This window comes from Xenia sp. Carnegie-2017, unplaced genomic scaffold, assembly GCF_021976095.1.
Source record: "Xenia sp. Carnegie-2017 unplaced genomic scaffold, XeniaSp_v1 HiC_scaffold_24, whole genome shotgun sequence".
NCBI classification, from domain to species: Eukaryota; Metazoa; Cnidaria; class Anthozoa; order Malacalcyonacea; family Xeniidae; genus Xenia; species Xenia sp. Carnegie-2017.
Genome location: NW_025813487.1, coordinates 14322526 through 14341853, shown reverse-complemented (window position 1 = coordinate 14341853; position 19328 = coordinate 14322526). Strand labels below are relative to the sequence as shown.

Here is a 19328-nt window from a genome sequence, read left to right as displayed (position 1 = left end):
TTTCAAACAAAGGCCTATAAATAAAAAACTACACGGTAGAATTTTTTCAAACTTGGCCAGAATATAGATAATTATATTGTCTAAAATATATCCAAAATCTGGAGGTGGCACAAAAAAATAAATGATAGAAAATCATCGACAAAGTCGGATGACACGAATGCGCGTAATATAATCTTATATAATTAACTTCCTATATCCATGTAATTTTTCAAACAAAGGCCTATAAATAAAAACTACACGGTAGAATTTTTAAACTTGGCCAGAATATAGATAACTATATTGTCTAAAATATATCCAAAATCTGGAGGTGGCACAAAAAAATAAATGATAGAAAATCATCGACAAAGTCGGATGACACGAATGCGCGTAATATAATCTTATATATTTAAGTTAAGAATTCCGGTTCTTTAACAAACAAAGCCTTATAAATAAAAACTACACGGTAGAAATTTTTAAACTTGGCCATATTGTAGATATTCTTATTGTCTATAATATATCCAAAATCTGGAGGTGGCACAAAAATAAAAGAAATAATATTCCTTGAGAATGTACTCTGGTATAAACCGTGAAGTTGGCACCACATTCGACAAACAGCTCTATAGCTAAAAACTACACGGTAGAATTTTTTAAACTTGGCCGTAATGTAGATATTCTTATTGTCTATAACATATCCAAAATCTGGAGGTGGCACAAAAATAAATGATAGAAAATCATCGACAAAGTCGGATGACACGAATGCGCGTAATATAATCTTATATAATTAACTTCCTATATCCATGTAATTTTTCAAACAAAGGCCTATAAATAAAAACTACACGGTAGAATTTTTTAAACTTGGCCAGAATATAGATAATTATATTGTCTAAAATATATCCAAAATCTGGAGGTGGCAAAAAATAAATGATAGAAAATCATCGACAAAGTCGGATGACACGAATGCGCGTAATATAATCTTATATATTTAAGTTAAGAATTCCGGTTCTTTAACAAACAAAGCCTTATAAATAAAAACTACACGGTAGAAATTTTTAAACTTGGCCATATTGTAGATATTCTTATTGTCTATAATATATCCAAAATCTGGAGGTGGCACAAAAAATAAAAGAAATAATATTCCTTGAGAATGTACTCTGGTATAAACCGTGAAGTTGGCACCACATTCGACAAACAGCTCTATAGCTAAAAACTACACGGTAGAATTTTTAAACTTGGCCGTAATGTAGATATTCTTATTGTCTATAACATATCCAAAATCTGGAGGTGGCACAAAAATAAATGATAGAAAATCATCGACAAAGTCGGATGACACGAATGCGCGTAATATAATCTTATATAATTAACTTCCTATATCCATGTATTTTTCAAACAAAGGCCTATAAATAAAAACTACACGGTAGAATTTTTAAACTTGGCCAGAATATAGATAATTATATTGTCTAAAATATATCCAAAATCTGGAGGTGGCACAAAAATAAATGATAGAAAATCATCGACAAAGTCGGATGACACGAATGCGCGTAATATAATCTTATATATTTAAGTTAAGAATTCCGGTTCTTTAACAAACAAAGCCTTATAAATAAAAACTACACGGTAGAAATTTTTAAACTTGGCCATATTGTAGATATTCTTATTGTCTATAATATATCCAAAATCTGGAGGTGGCACAAAAAATAAAAGAAATAATATTCCTTGAGAATGTACTCTGGTATAAACCGTGAAGTTGGCACCACATTCGACAAACAGCTCTATAGCTAAAAACTACACGGTAGAATTTTTTAAACTTGGCCGTAATGTAGATATTCTTATTGTCTATAATATATCCAAAATCTGGAGGTGGCACAAAAATAAATGATAGAAAATCATCGACAAAGTCGGATGACACGAATGCGCGTAATATAATCTTATATAATTAACTTCCTATATCCATGTAATTTTTCAAACAAAGGCCTATAAATAAAAACTACACGGTAGAATTTTTTAAACTTGGCCAGAATATAGATAATTATATTGTCTAAAATATATCCAAAATCTGGAGGTGGCACAAAAATAAATGATAGAAAATCATCGACAAAGTCGGATGACACGAATGCGCGTAATATAATCTTATATTTTTAAGAATTCCGGTTCTTTAACAAACAAAGCCTTATAAATAAAAACTACACGGTAGAAATTTTTAAACTTGGCCATATTGTAGATATTCTTATTGTCTATAATATATCCAAAATCTGGAGGTGGCACAAAAATAAAAGAAATAATATTCCTTGAGAATGTACTCTGGTATAAACCGTGAAGTTGGCACCACATTCGACAAACAGCTCTATAGCTAAAAACTACACGGTAGAAATTTTTAAACTTGGCCAGAATATAGATAATTATATTGTCTAAAATATATCCAAAATCTGGAGGTGGCACAAAAAATAAATGTAGAAAATCATCGACAAAGTCGGATGACACGAATGCATGTAATATAATCTTATATAATTACGTTTAGAATTCCGGTTCTAAAACAAACAAAGCCTTATAAATAAAAAACTACACGGTAGAATTTTTTTAAACTTGGCCGTAATGTAGATATTCTTATTGTCTATAACATATCCAAAATCTGGAGGTGGCACAAAAAAATAAATGATAGAAAATCATCGACAAAGTCGGATGACACGAATGCGCGTAATATAATCTTATATATTTAAGTTAAGAATTCCGGTTCTTTAACAAACAAAGCCTTATAAATAAAAAACTACACGGTAGAAATTTTTTAAACTTGGCCATATTGTAGATATTCTATTGTCTAAAATATATCCAAAATCTGGAGGTGGCACAAAAATAAATGATAGAAAATCATCGACAAAGTCGGATGACACGAATGCGCGTAATATAATCTTATATATTAAGTTAAGAATTCCGGTTCTTTAACAAACAAAGCCTTATAAATAAAAACTACACGGTAGAAATTTTTAAACTTGGCCATATTGTAGATATTCTTTTGTCTATAATATATCCAAAATCTGGAGGTGGCACAAAAAATAAAAGAAATAATATTCCTTGAGAATGTACTCTGGTATAAACCGTGAAGTTGGCACCACATTCGACAAACAGCTCTATAGCTAAAAACTACACGGTAGAATTTTTAAACTTGGCCATAATGTAGATATTCTTATTGTCTATAATATATCCAAAATCTGGAGGTGGCACAAAAATAAATGATAGAAAATCATCGACAAAGTCGGATGACACGAATGCGCGTAATATAATCTTATATATTTAAGTTAAGAATTCCGGTTCTTTAACAAACAAAGCCTTATAAATAAAAACTACACGGTAGAAATTTTTAAACTTGGCCATATTGTAGATATTCTTATTGTCTATAATATATCCAAAATCTGGAGGTGGCACAAAAATAAAAGAAATAATATTCCTTGAGAATGTACTCCGGTATAAACCGTGAAGTTGGCACCACATTCGACAAACAGCTCTATAGCTAAAAAACTACACGGTAGAATATTTTTAAACTTGGCCAGAATATAGATAATTATATTGTCTAAAACATATCCAAAATCTGGAGGTGGCACAAAAAAATAAGTTGTAGAAAATCATCGGCAAAGTCGGATGACACGAATGCATGTAATATGATCTTATATAATTACGTTTAGAATTCCGGTTCTTAAACAAACAAAGCCTTATAAACAAAAAACTACACGGTAGAATTTTTTTAAACTTGGCCGTAATGTAGATATTCTTATTGTCTATAACATATCCAAAATCTGGAGGTGGCACAAAAAAATAAATGATAGAAAATCATCGACAAAGTCGGATGACACGAATGCGCGTAATATAATCTTATATATTTAAGTTAAGAATTCCGGTTCTTTAACAAACAAAGCCTTATAAATAAAAAACTACACGGTAGAATTTTTTTAAACTTGGCCGTATTATAGATATTTGTATTGCCTATAACATATCCAAAATCTGGAGGTGGCACAAAAAAATAAAAGAAATAATATTCGTTGAGAATGTACTCTGGTATTAACTGTGAAGTTGGCACCACATTCGACAAACAGCTCTATAGCTAAAAACTACACGGTAGAATTTTTAAACTTGGCCAGAATATAGATAATTATATTGTCTATAACATATCGAAAATCTGTCTATAGCATTATCGAAAATCATCGTTGATGTATGGTTACAGATGTCCGTAATATGTAAGTAAGTAGCGGTTCCGGTTTTATTGGAAACAAAGGCGTCTAACTTGTAAATCAAACGACATGCGTATTTGGATGACAACAGTATTTAAAGTTTTTATTTATTTTAAGTCATATACATTAATATATGTTAATAACTTTTTTGCCTCTTCTTCCCCGTTGCTTCCTTCTGTTGTTTTGTGGGCATCTCCATTTTTGTGGCCAAGCTGCCCACAAATAAAGCATCTCACATCTGTAAAAGTGTTCGCACTCATTTTACTTGTATAGTTCTAGCGTTACTTTCTATAAAAGATGAATTACCTTTTAAAATGGAGGCTGAGTCGACGCCTGGTGCATGGGTCGATCCGTTTTCTCCTGATGCTCAATAGATGGAGCTAAAATTAAAATGGAAGAGAATTCTTTATCAGCTAAGAAAAATGAGGTTTTTCCAACATTTATTTTCAATATAAAACTGCACCTTGGGTACGTGGAGCTTGTTGTTCGCTGGGTGGAACCTCACCATTTTTCCGCAAATATTCTTCAAACACTGTAAAATTATAATATATAACTATTTTATAAAGCTCATTAGATGACTTGAAAGGATATTTTTATTTACAGCGAAATCTTTGGAGCATTTCTTCGTCCAATGTTATCGTTTTTCCCCCACTGTTTGGGGTAGCTACTCCTTGCATTGCCTCCTCGATTTTTTCAGCATCTATAATAAAAAATAAGTCTTGTTGTTAGAAGAAAATATAAAAATATTGATGAACTTTTCTTTCTTCTATTCAAAAATATTACCCATTGGCGAAGACATATTTTTTTTGAACTTTAACTCAACTGTTCAGATTTCAACGTCTGGCTGGTCTGTAAGCTGTGAACAGTGATAGGATGTTATGTTCTAGGATGCTTTGTTATTAGGATTTGAGACGAGATGACAACAACATAGCCAATGACGGCACTGCTATTTTTGGATGATTTGCATATCTCAATAGAACAATAACAGCTCCATTTTCCCCCACTGTTTGGGGTAGCTACTCCTTGCATTGCCTCCTCATTTTTTTCAGCATCTATAATAAAAAATAAGTCTTGTTGTTAGAAGAAAATATAAAAATATTGATGAACTTTTCTTTCTTCTATTCAAAAATATTACCCATTGGCGAAGACATATTTTTTTTGAACTTTAACTCAACTGTTCAGATTTCAACGTCTGGCTGGTCTGTAAGCTGTGAACAGTGATAGGATGTTATGTTCTAGGATGCTTTGTTGTTAGGATTTGAGACGAGATGACAACAACATAGCCAATGACGGCACTGCTATTTTGGATGATTTGCATATCTCAATAGAACAATAACAGCTCCATATTCTCATTAATTGAAGTATATTCAAAAGCATTTCATCGGTTATAGTTAACTTTGAAAATTACATTGCTGATAAACATACTTTTTTGAACAGGTAAGCAGTGGGCCTTTTTTGATTTTTTGGCACCGAATTAACCAAACCGTTATGATTTACTCACTTTATTTCAATTTGCATTTCCTGATGTAGCATTCACACACTACAGAATTTTTTAACTGCATTGCGTTTATAAAATGTCGGTATGTACCAATTTCTCTTTTCTGCGTAATTTGCGTTTATTTGAATGAATTGTTAGGACACTTTCTTATCTATTTATAGACACGATTTCAAAAAGCAAAAGTCGCAGGATGTTTTGCTCTAAAGGAGAACATTAAAGAAATTGCATCCATAATGGTATCGTTGAATTGTGCCAACATACATGAATGTAAGTGGAGGAAAATTGATGGTTTTTGGGCTAAAGTGTTGGAGGAGCTTGGACAACCAAACCTAGTAAATTCACGCAAATACCTTTATATGATGTGGCAACGAAATTGGGGAGGGTTTCAGAATGCATACGAGAGCGAACAGCAAAGGCAAACAAACATCGCTAAAATGGAGGTAAATTATTGTGAATAAGACATTAATACATTGTTTGTGTAATTAACCCTTATTTTACAATGACGATGCAATCTCGATTGCGCATGCAAACAGTGAACTCAATATTTAAACAACTGGCATGATGTCTGAAAGAAAAAATTGAAGCCAAAAAATCTTCGTGTTTCTCGCGCGTTCATAAATAATTTGTATTTTTTCGGACTTTAATTTGACCTCAGTTGATTTCATTTTACTAGTCTGTTTTATCTTCATCAAGGAAACATTTTCAACTTAATTTATTTCATGCATGAGTGATTGTTTGAATGACATAGCTAACACTTCATTTGAATAAAAAAACGTTTTGCGATAATGAAACGAGAAAACGTCTAAAATCTTGACTTCCGTAACAAAGCCGTGTGAATGAGGCTAACAAATATGTTTAACCGCATTATTTAATTGACAAAATTTATTGACAAAAGCCTTCTTACAGCTAATGCGCGGTCCTTTGCTATTATGTAGACACCCCCATTCAGTGAAACATTACAGAATCGAGACAAGAAAAAAGTCCTATGCAGCAATAAAGTGAGCAGATTTTTTCTTCTATTATTGTCAAAGCTAATTTACAAGCAAGGCATGAAAATAAAGAACGCAGGTCAATTGTAAAACTCCTGTCATAATCTTTATATATTTGTAGGTTGTTGGCTCTAGCATTCCGGGAAGTCGTATGCAATCACATGAGAAACGGGAAAAGGAGATGCAGACAAAAGCTCCTATATCAGGTGATAAGAACGTATTTATTGACATAAATGACTTTACACCATTGACATGTTTAGGGGAGAATGATAAGTCTGCAAGAATACAAGTTAAGAAAGACGAAAATATGCAAGTAGAAGTGAAGACGTTGGAAACTGTTCTCCAAGATAAAAAGTCAGCATGTGCAACACCCTCTAGTCATATTCGTGTTTCTACTAGGCAGCGTCGTGCCCCAAAGTGTACACCCGAACTGCAACGAACAAGCTGTTTATTGCTTTTGCCAACGAGAAGACATTGGCTGGTATTTAGTGTGTAATTTTGAGAAGGCAGGATGCATGAAGTACTATCATCCTAGATGCGTTGGTTTGGAGCACTTGAAAAATAAAGAAGATGGAGAATGTTTTAGTAACTGTGTAGATGGTGTTTCATTCATGTGTCCTGTATGCATAAAGAAAACGGAAGAGGAAACAAGTGGCTGGATGAAAGACAAGAGTGTAACACATGAGCAAAATAGTTCGAAACAAACAAACCGAGCCAACACATTTGTTCACTGAAGAAAATGAATGTGCGGTCATACAAGAAGTTAGCAGACTCAACAGCCCAAATGTGCCAACAAATGACGAAGTATTTACTGCGGAGAATCAAGATACTGAGATTGAAGGTGCTTGGAAAGAAGAAAATATAGTTTGCTCTTATTCATCAGATGACGTGAATTACGATGACATGCCAGATGACGTTAATTACGAGGACATGGCAGACGATGTGAAGCATGATGGTATGCCAGATGACGCATCAATAACGCTCAGAGAAATAAGAGACGACGATCTAATACAGAATTATAACATCAACAGCTTAAAAAGGAGTGATTTGACGTATGTTTCCAAAGACAAAAAGCCATTGGGAATGAGAACGGAGTGACAAAACCATTTGATGCAAAAGAAGCTGTTCATGTAAGACCACCAACTGTCAACATTTTGCCAATTCCTCATGACACCTTAGGTCGCATGATGGATTGTCCAAAACTAACATTTGATTCATTCTTCACTGCGGAATGTCCATCAGAAGCATCGTTTACACTAAGTCAGGATGAATGGTCGCAGATGGTACCCACGTATGTATCACCAAATCGCCTTCAAAAAAATTGGACTAAGATAATTGCCGGACACCTGCAACTATCTAATCCATTTTGCAGTTTCATCTTCGACAGGCATTATGTTCAGAAACAAAACTCACGTAAGCGACGTTACAAAATCTATTTCAAAGCTAATGGTCGATGTATATTTGAAGACTGTTCGTGCCGCTTTACTCTCGCAATGAGCAAAGATGATTTTCATCAAAAAATTGTTCATGTGAAATACACTGGTAGCATCAAACATACAAATGGTGAAAGAAAATCTCGTCCCATTAAAGGAGAAGAACGCGCTCAACTCAGGGAAGAATTCTGCAGTGGCCTTCTCAAGCCATCCGTTATGTATCAGAAGAGAAAACTGGATGTTTTCCCTGATGCAATGGCATCTGGAAATAGAACAGGCTGTGGCAATAAACTTGAAACAATGAGAAAAATTTCAAGTGAAGGAAAACAGTTGTTGCAACAAGATAAAGACCTTTCATGCTCTCTGGAAAAAATAAGAAGAACGCTTGTTGAAAAGGAAACTGCACGCGAATTTCCACCATCAAAAGCCCACGATGGTTTCGTACATACTATTGCAATGTATCCTCTCATCGTTCACATGTGGATAGAGAATCAAGTGCGTTTGTGGCACGATAGGTGCAAGGATGATATTTCTTATCTTGACGCAACAGGAACATTGGTTGCTGATCACAACGGGAAGCGCGTCCTTTATTATGCATTAGTAATACGCCATCCAGTAGAAAATGAACCATCGTTTCCAGTAGCAGAAATGATTACTTCGGATCATACAACGGGAAATATTCGCTCATTTTTAGAAAGATTTCGGCGAGATGAATCAAAGTTATATAGAGGCATCTATCATCTCCAAGGCAGGTAAACACAGACTATTCAAGGGCTTTGTTAATGGCAGTTTTGCAGGAATTCAATAACGAATCAATGGCTGCATTCTTCAAGAGAGCTTTCAGGATAGTCAATGGAAGAAGTCTTGACAATGATTTATCTCTTACAATACCTCATGTTGGATGTAGTCACTTCATGCACATTGTTCACAGGTATCTCAAAAAATTGGATTCTGCCGAAAAATTTGTACGGCCTGGAGACGAACTTAAGGAGAAAGAAGAAAATTGGTATCGTTTCAACATGTACGCCATGTCCTTGCTTGTGAATGCCAGGACTCTACACGAATTTCAAACGACTTTAGAAGACATTATTACATGCTTATGCAGCAAGAAGCAAACAACGGTGTTAAGGAACGCATATGCAAGAGTTAATGCACGCATCCAAAACATGGACAAATTATGTTCTGTAAACATTTCCGAATTTCAGAAGGAAAGCAATTACACCAGTTTGGATTACAGCGACTGTGAGAACAGTGTAGTGATCCCATCTTCCAACCCTTTTGTCGATTTCTTTTCTACCATCGTTGGGAAAGTTAAAAGATGTGTTGAGAAGGATTCAGAAAATTCCTGCGAATCACCAGGAAATGAGAATCGTTCCTACTGTCCCAAATTTCTCTGCTTCATTACAAAGTATTTGAGTGAGATGGCATTGTGGTCTGGTGTTTTATTAGGAGATATGACACGCTACGGGGAGAACGGAGGAATTCAAGAAAGTAGCTCTTGTAGGTTTTTGTCGTTCACATCGGCAAACGCTAAGACTGAAGGCTATATAGAAGGAGCTATGCGAAATCTCAAACAGGAAGACTTCCCTGGAAAAAGACGGTTAAGAGCTGACGTATTTGTTCTGCAAAATTATGAGCACAAACAACGTCGTGAGCGAAATTTTGGTGATCGATTGCATGTTTACTTGAGAAAACAGAGAAAGAGAAGGTATGAAAAGAAGACAAAGAATATCGCTGACACAAACAATGAATCTGATAGTGATTTGCCGGAAATGACATATCACACAAGCCAAGAGAGATGGGGTAAGAAAGATCCGGAAACTCCTAAGCAGAATCCAAAGCTTGGAAGGTATCAACAATCACCATCAATTCCCCTGAGTGTAACTCAAGATTTAAAGAACAATAAAACTAAAAGCAAAACGCTTCTTGATAAAACGGACAGAGATGCAACATTGGTGCAAAGTTCACCAGGTAAAAGAAGGTTTATGAGTGATATGACATACAAACAGAACGAAGCAGATAATTCCTATTCCAGTGTGGTGGTTGAGAAGATGAAAATTGACGATTCAGCAGAAAATAAACATGAAGATGTTCAGGTCATAAAGAAGGACAAATACGTAACGAAGCACACCTTGATCCATGTTGAAGAAAAAAGAAACTAAAAATAAAGTGCAAGAAACGTTTGTCAAAAAGCGAAGAGGAGCAGGAGATCAAAAAATGGACCAAATGGATGTGGAAAGGAATGGACAAATGCGGCACAAAAAATATCAAAGAAAAAAATAATCCCAAAAAAACAACAATGTTGTAAGGAGTTAATAATGCACAAAGAAAATGACCTGAAACTGCTAGAAAAAAATAAGAAATTCTATGGTTTAATCAACAAAAGAAATTCTTGTTGGGTTAATGCTCTTTTGCAATGTTTGTATGTCTTGCCCATCAGACGTATTTTCTTAAATAAAACAGAATAAAACGTTAAAGAACAAATTGATTGTGCTCTTTCAAATGCATTGAGAAAAAGCATCAAAGAGATGCATTATAGCACGGGATCAAGTTTTTATCCATCTGTCTTCCACAACGCGTTTACAGAAGAACACAATTTTCCATTGGGCAAGCAATGTGACGTACAGGAAGCGTTCACAAGGCTGTGTTCCAACACAAAGGAAACGGCCATCGGCGATGCATTCAACATTGGCACTCAAACCAGGAAAACATGCATGTCCTGTGGTAATTTCGAAGATAGCATGCCCGAAACACAAACTTCATTAATTGTATCTCCACGCAACGGCATAGATGATTTAGAAAATGCTATTAGAAATTGCTTGGAGGACACAGTAAATGCCTGTTGCAGCTCGTGTAAGTCAGAAACAAATCATTTCCAACACCGAAAGTTCATATTTCTTCCCGAAACACTGGTTATATGTTTTGCAAGATTCAAATTTGGTAATGGACGTATTTGCAAAAATCAGGCGATCGTAAATTTACCAAATCAATTAAGAATAGGACCAGAGTCCTTCCACTACAACCTTCGTGCTTGTGCTCTTCATCATGGTTCGCGAGTGCAAAGTGGTCATTATACTGCTCTCATTTTAATGACAATAAAGTTTTGCATATTGATGATACCAGATGTAGTGACGTGACTTTGAGTGGCAATTGCTAGCGCAACAAACAGTATATTTAACTTTTTTCACAAAAGTTGGAAACGGCTTTGCTCATATTTCGCAGATAAGTTCTGGTTGTGGATTAGATGAGTTTGAAAAAGGTGATGAAACAGGGAATTGTAATGAGACGTTCGAGGAAAAGGCTAATGTTCAGCGAGAAAATGAGTCACCTAATTATAAATATGATGTACCAGGAAAACAAAGTAATGAAGTACGCTGGAAGGAAATTCAACAACTTTACGACGTTCTCAATAAGAATAAAACAATTTGTTTAAACGCAACTCATGGGTACGAACTGAAAGGGGAAGACTTCAAGACTCTAGAGCAACCACTATTAAACCAGACTTATTCAGTAAAACATACTGGGTGGTTGAATGATAAGATAATAAATGCTTACACTCATTTGATTGTCAATGCTGCGCGTGAGAATGGAAACCGTGTACTCGCATTCGACACACTTTTCTATTCCAGGCTTCGTCATTGCGTGGTACAACGCGCTGACGAAAAGAAGTTAGTAAGAATGATGTTTGAAAAGAAAAGTGATTACAAACTCGAAACCTACGACTACGTCATTATTCCAATAAACGAAAACGAATGTGGTCATTGGACTGTGATGATCATTGATATTTGGAAGACCTCTATCCCTACGACCCATTGAAACAGGGGATGCAAAACGAGACAGCAGTAAAACTGATCAAGTTCTTCTTTGCTGCTGCACTCAAATGGCGAAGGAAATGCGAGGTAATCATAAATAATCGTATTCTAGTTGAGAATTTTGAGGTAATATGGGAGAAATCATTCAATTACCAGCAAGATTCTTTCAGTTGTGGGGTGTATGTTTTAATGTATTGCAGTTATCTGTTAGGGCTTGCGTTTTTCAACCCATCTAGAAAAGATATAACTGTCATCCGAAACAAAATTGCTGGAGAGTTACTGATTGGTAGGAAAGACAACACACTGAATGAAATTTGCAGACAAATTAGGAGCAAAGAGCGGTGTATCACTGCCGAAGTCTACCGACAATATGTTGAAGGTGAAGTTTTATTGTACTGCAGTACTTTAGCAAAAGGAAAAAAATTCATTTGGCGACATCAATCTGAAGTGGTAGGTCGTCAGCAAATACATAAGTTTAAGTTAACACCAAATACTAAGGGTACATACACATGCTTCGTCTCAACTAGAGATGACATTGAAAACAGCAATTACCTTACATGCTCTTGCAATGTGGAGTGCATAGAAAGAGCTATTAATTACAATGAAAAGGAAGTAATACGTGAATTGAAAAACGATATTGAAAAACGTTTTGTAGCAAAGAAAAAGTGATGTGTGGAATCAGTCACTGTAAGAATTACAATGCGCGACTAGCAGCTTACGAGGAATGCGCAACGTGAGCGACTTGTTTTGAAATAACGAGAACTTTCCCACTAAATTTGGAAAGTTCTCGCAATTTCATTTGGCGCTGTTGCTGCTTTATTCATGTTTGATGTTTTTCAAACTGACAGAACGCGCTGTCGCAGCATAGTTAGGAATTTTTAAACAGGGCCGAAAATGAAACGTCCATTTGGGGTGAATATTCGTATATTCAGGTCTGTCCGACTGATTTTGTTTGTTAGCGATCTTTAGCGTTCTAGTTTCGGCCCTGTTCTCAAATCTTAACCCATTTTTCAAAAACAATGAGAGAAATACGGCATGCAGATTTTCAATAAAGACTTAATATGCAATGCACGTATTTCTCTCTCAACATATCTATCACGAAGCGATTTTTTTTATCCACGCATGTACGATTTAAGGCACAAAATGCCTCAAACAAAAAAATGACATTCATGTAAATAACATATAGATATATTCAATATAGGCCATCGCCAGCCATATTTTATTGCATGCGAAATAAATAAAAAAATTCAACACAGCTTTCCTTTCAGCGTTGTGAAAATGAACATGTTATTGCCATTCACTTAAAATCAATGAAAAGCACAAAAAAATTGTAATTATAAATTCTAAAAGAATGGAAACAACGTTTTACTTGGCACTTCGCCTAGAAACTGGAATAGAGCAATCGCGTTTCCGCTGATTACATATGTATTGTGTGTATTCTGACCATTGAAATGCAAGCATCGATTGGAGAAGCAAAAATAAGCAAAGTACGTATTCGTAACGAATGTTTAAAACACGCTCAGTTATTTAACAAACGTCTTATGGTAAAATCTTTTCAGATTTCGACGTTCGTTGATGTCATGATCAGCACAAAATGGCCGCTTCCACTTGTGCCTCAAACTACTGGTATGTACCTGTAAAAGCAGATTAATTAAGCCAAGTACGTAATTGCTGAAATCTGCCGAAAACCAAATTCAAGTCTCTAACAATTATTGCAATAACGTATTTTCATTTACTTTCAGTATACATAAATAACATTTTCAGAAAAATCTCTCCATGGATATTCCAATTGTAACCGTTGTTAACACAATTAAATTCTTCAACATCAACAAAACATACTGTGGAAGAAAAATGAGGACTTGTGCTGATAAATTGTAAGTGCTGATTTTAATTGTAAAAATATATACTAAAGCATTATAAACCTGTGAGAATACATTGAGAATACTAAATCATCTATGAATAACTGCATTTCTATTTAGCTACAAGTGACGTGTTAAGAAAGCGGAAACGGGCATAAAGTAACTTCATATAAGTTCAGAATGCAAGAGGAACATTTCCAGAAAAATTGAAATTGTTAATCGATATTCTGATCGTGTCAACAACGTAAAAAATTGCGATAGAAAGGAAAATACTGTGGTAAATAATAGCCGATTTCTAATTATAAGATAATAAAGTAAAGTAATTATCTAGTAAGTCTGTAAAAATACAATATAAATAATGCACATGTCTAATTATACCGTGACGTAAAGGTCCTGCATTAAAGTAATACTTGGTCACGACTACTCCAAAAACAAGTCATTTACTTCATTCACTAAATTTTGAAAAAATTAAAGCGATGAGCAACTAGAACAAATTTTCAAAAAAAATAACCAGCACTGTTACGTCACTGCATAATTAATTTGGTACTAACAACCAAACAGAGTTTACTATTTTTAAACAATTTAGTAAAAAGTGAATTGTACTAATAAATTTTTTGTGCACTCTCCAGATTTTGGATATATTTTATACAATAAGAATATCTACAATATGGCAAAGTTTAAAAAAATTCTACCATGTAGTTTTTTATTTATAGGCCTTTGTTTGTTAAATAACAGGAATTCTTAACTTAAATATGCAATGTCATGCAGGTTGCATGATAAAATCGTTATTTTTTACAACGAAGTCGTCAAAAGAAAAACACTACGTTATTCAACAACAACAACATCTCGAATTCTTTTATTTTCAACAACACTCCCTTCTGTGATAATCCCAAAATTTCAATCACGTGAAATGCACGCGCACGTCACAACAAAGCAAAATAAAAACAACTGTTCATCACATGCAAGATTATATTACGCGTATTCGTGTCATCCGACTTTGTCGATGATTTTCTATCATTTATTTTTTTGTGCCACCTCCAGATTTTGGATATGTTATAGACAATAAGAATATCTACATTATGGCCAAGTTTAAAAAAGTTCTACCGTGTAGTTTTTTAGCTATAGAGCTGTTTGTCGAATGTGGTGCCAACTTCACGGTTTATACCAGAGTACATTCTCAAGGAATATTATTTCTTTTATTTTTTGTGCCACCTCCAGATTTTGGATATATTATAGACAATAAGAATATCTACAATATGGCCAAGTTTAAAAATTTCTACCGTGTAGTTTTTATTTATAAGGCTTTGTTTGTTAAAGAACCGGAATTCTTAACTTAAATATATAAGATTATATTACGCGCATTCGTGTCATCCGACTTTGTCGATGATTTTCTATCATTTATTTTTTGTGCCACCTCCAGATTTTGGATATATTTTAGACAATAATTATCTATATTCTGGCCAAGTTTAAAAAATTCTACCGTGTAGTTTTTTATTTATAGGCCTTTGTTTGAAAAATTACATGGATATAGGAAGTTAATTATATAAGATTATATTACGCGCATTCGTGTCATCCGACTTTGTCGATGATTTTCTATCATTTATTTTTTGTGCCACCTCCAGATTTTGGATATATTATAGACAATAAGAATATCTACAATATGGCCAAGTTTAAAAAATTTCTACCGTGTAGTTTTTTATTTATAAGGCTTTGTTTGTTAAAGAACCGGAATTCTTAACTTAAATATATAAGATTATATTACGCGCATTCGTGTCATCCGACTTTGTCGATGATTTTCTATCATTTATTTTTTTGTGCCACCTCCAGATTTTGGATATATTTTAGACAATATAATTATCTATATTCTGGCCAAGTTTAAAAATTCTACCGTGTAGTTTTTATTTATAGGCCTTTGTTTGAAAAATTACATGGATATAGGAAGTTAATTATATAAGATTATATTACGCGCATTCGTGTCATCCGACTTTGTCGATGATTTTCTATCATTTATTTTTGTGCCACCTCCAGATTTTGGATATATTATAGACAATAAGAATATCTACAATATGGCCAAGTTTAAAAATTTCTACCGTGTAGTTTTTATTTATAAGGCTTTGTTTGTTAAAGAACCGGAATTCTTAACTTAAATATATAAGATTATATTACGCGCATTCGTGTCATCCGACTTTGTCGATGATTTTCTATCATTTATTTTTTTGTGCCACCTCCAGATTTTGGATATATTTTAGACAATATAGTTATCTATATTCTGGCCAAGTTTAAAAATTCTACCGTGTAGTTTTTATTTATAGGCCTTTGTTTGAAAAATTACATGGATATAGGAAGTTAATTATATAAGATTATATTACGCGCATTCGTGTCATCCGACTTTGTCGATGATTTTCTATCATTTATTTTTGTGCCACCTCCAGATTTTGGATATATTTTAGACAATATAATTATCTATATTCTGGCCAAGTTTAAAAATTCTACCGTGTAGTTTTTATTTATAGGCCTTTGTTTGAAAATTACATGGATATAGGAAGTTAATTATATAAGATTATATTACGCGCATTCGTGTCATCCGACTTTGTCGATGATTTTCTATCATTTATTTTTGTGCCACCTCCAGATTTTGGATATATATAGACAATAAGAATATCTATTATGGCCAAGTTTAAAAAATTCTACCGTGTAGTTTTTAGCTATAGAGCTGTTTGTCGAATGTGGTGCCAACTTCACGGTTTATACCAGAGTACATTCTCAAGGAATATTATTTCTTTTATTTTTTGTGCCACCTCCAGATTTTGGATATATTATAGACAATAAGAATATCTACAATATGGCCAAGTTTAAAAATTTCTACCGTGTAGTTTTTATTTATAAGGCTTTGTTTGTTAAAGAACCGGAATTCTTAACTTAAATATATAAGATTATATTACGCGCATTCGTGTCATCCGACTTTGTCGATGATTTTCTATCATTTATTTTTTGTGCCACCTCCAGATTTTGGATATATTTTAGACAATATAATTATCTATATTCTGGCCAAGTTTAAAAAAATTCTACCGTGTAGTTTTTTATTTATAGGCCTTTGTTTGAAAAATTACATGGATATAGGAAGTTAATTATATAAGATTATATTACGCGCATTCGTGTCATCCGACTTTGTCGATGATTTTCTATCATTTATTTTTGTGCCACCTCCAGATTTTGGATATATTTTAGACAATATAATTATCTATATTCTGGCCAAGTTTAAAAATTCTACCGTGTAGTTTTTATTTATAGGCCTTTGTTTGAAAAATTACATGGATATAGGAAGTTAATTATATAAGATTATATTACGCGCATTCGTGTCATCCGACTTTGTCGATGATTTTCTATCATTTATTTTTGTGCCACCTCCAGATTTTGGATATGTTATAGACAATAAGAATATCTACATTATGGCCAAGTTTAAAAATTCTACCGTGTAGTTTTTAGCTATAGAGCTGTTTGTCGAATGTGGTGCCAACTTCACGGTTTATACCAGAGTACATTCTCAAGGAATATTATTTCTTTTATTTTTGTGCCACCTCCAGATTTTGGATATATTATAGACAATAAGAATATCTACAATATGGCCAAGTTTAAAAATTTCTACCGTGTAGTTTTTATTTATAAGGCTTTGTTTGTTAAAGAACCGGAATTCTTAACTTAAATATATAAGATTATATTACGCGCATTCGTGTCATCCGACTTTGTCGATGATTTTCTATCATTTATTTTTGTGCCACCTCCAGATTTTGGATATATTTTAGACAATATAATTATCTATATTCTGGCCAAGTTTAAAAATTCTACCGTGTAGTTTTTATTTATAGGCCTTTGTTTGAAAAATTACATGGATATAGGAAGTTAATTATATAAGATTATATTACGCGCATTCGTGTCATCCGACTTTGTCGATGATTTTCTATCATTTATTTTTGTGCCACCTCCAGATTTTGGATATATTATAGACAATAAGAATATCTACAATATGGCCAAGTTTAAAAATTTCTACCGTGTAGTTTTTATTTATAAGGCTTTGTTTGTTAAAGAACCGGAATTCTTAACTTAAATATATAAGATTATATTACGCGCATTCGTGTCATCCGACTTTGTCGATGATTTTCTATCATTTATTTTTTTGTGCCACCTCCAGATTTTGGATATATTTTAGACAATATAATTATCTATATTCTGGCCAAGTTTAAAAATTCTACCGTGTAGTTTTTATTTATAGGCCTTTGTTTGAAAAATTACATGGATATAGGAAGTTAATTATATAAGATTATATTACGCGCATTCGTGTCATCCGACTTTGTCGATGATTTTCTATCATTTATTTTTGTGCCACCTCCAGATTTTGGATATATTTTAGACAATATAATTATCTATATTCTGGCCAAGTTTGAAAAATTCTACCGTGTAGTTTTTATTTATAGGCCTTTGTTTGAAAAATTACATGGATATAGGAAGTTAATTATATAAGATTATATTACGCGCATTCGTGTCATCCGACTTTGTCGATGATTTTCTATCATTTATTTTTGTGCCACCTCCAGATTTTGGATATGTTATAGACAATAAGAATATCTACATTACGGCCAAGTTTAAAAAATTCTACCGTGTAGTTTTTAGCTATAGAGCTGTTTGTCGAATGTGGTGCCAACTTCACGGTTTATACCAGAGTACATTCTCAAGGAATATTATTTCTTTTATTTTTTGTGCCACCTCCAGATTTTGGATATTATAGACAATAAGAATATCTACAATATGGCCAAGTTTAAAAATTTCTACCGTGTAGTTTTTATTTATAAGGCTTTGTTTGTTAAAGAACCGGAATTCTTAACTTAAATATATAAGATTATATTACGCGCATTCGTGTCATCCGACTTTGTCGATGATTTTCTATCATTTATTTTTGTGCCACCTCCAGATTTTGGATATATTTTAGACAATATAGTTATCTATATTCTGGCCAAGTTTAAAAATTCTACCGTGTAGTTTTTATTTATAGGCCTTTGTTTGAAAAATTACATGGATATAGGAAGTTAATTATATAAGATTATATTACGCGCATTCGTGTCATCCGACTTTGTCGATGATTTTCTATCATTTATTTTTGTGCCACCTCCAGATTTTGGATATATTTTAGACAATATAATTATCTATATTCTGGCCAAGTTTGAAAAATTCTACCGTGTAGTTTTTTATTTATAGGCCTTTGTTTGAATAATTACATGGATATAGGAAGTTAATTATATAAGATTATATTACGCGCATTCGTGTCATCCGACTTTGTCGATGATTTTCTATCATTTATTTTTTTGTGCCACCTCCAGATTTTGGATATATTTTAGACAATATAATTATCTATATTCTGGCCAAGTTTAAAAAAATTCTACCGTGTAGTTTTTTGTTTATAAGGCTTTGTTTGTTTAAGAACCGGAATTCTAAACGTAATTATATAAGATCATATTACATGCATTCGTGTCATCCGACTTTGTCGAT

General features: G+C 33.4%; 2 protein-coding genes across 2 annotated transcripts; both read left to right on the top strand.

Moving 5' to 3' along the window:
* The first annotated feature begins 5770 nt into the window (after nucleotides 1–5770).
* LOC124452212 lies at nucleotides 5771–7179 on the top strand. The gene is made up of 3 exons (XM_047002794.1): nucleotides 5771–5776; nucleotides 5856–6134; nucleotides 6805–7179. The coding sequence occupies exons 1-3, from the start codon at nucleotides 5771–5773 to the stop codon at nucleotides 7177–7179; spliced, it is 660 nt and encodes a 219-aa protein (XP_046858750.1).
* A 3465-nt stretch (nucleotides 7180–10644) lies between these two features.
* On the top strand, nucleotides 10645–11932 carry LOC124452211. Its single transcript, XM_047002793.1, has 2 exons — nucleotides 10645–10947; nucleotides 11339–11932. The coding sequence occupies exons 1-2, from the start codon at nucleotides 10645–10647 to the stop codon at nucleotides 11930–11932; spliced, it is 897 nt and encodes a 298-aa protein (XP_046858749.1).
* The last annotated feature ends 7396 nt before the right edge of the window (nucleotides 11933–19328 follow it).

Coding starts and splice junctions, on each gene's coding strand:
- LOC124452212 (XM_047002794.1), top strand. Junction 6,135..6,804: donor CAAACATCGCTAAAATGGAG/GTAAATTATTGT, acceptor ATATATTTGTAG/GTTGTTGGCTCTAGCATTCC.
- LOC124452211 (XM_047002793.1), top strand. CDS start 10,645: ATGCATTATAGCACGGGATCAAGTTTTTATCCATCTGTCTTCCACAAC. Junction 10,948..11,338: donor GAAATTGCTTGGAGGACACA/GTAAATGCCTGT, acceptor CATATTTCGCAG/ATAAGTTCTGGTTGTGGATT.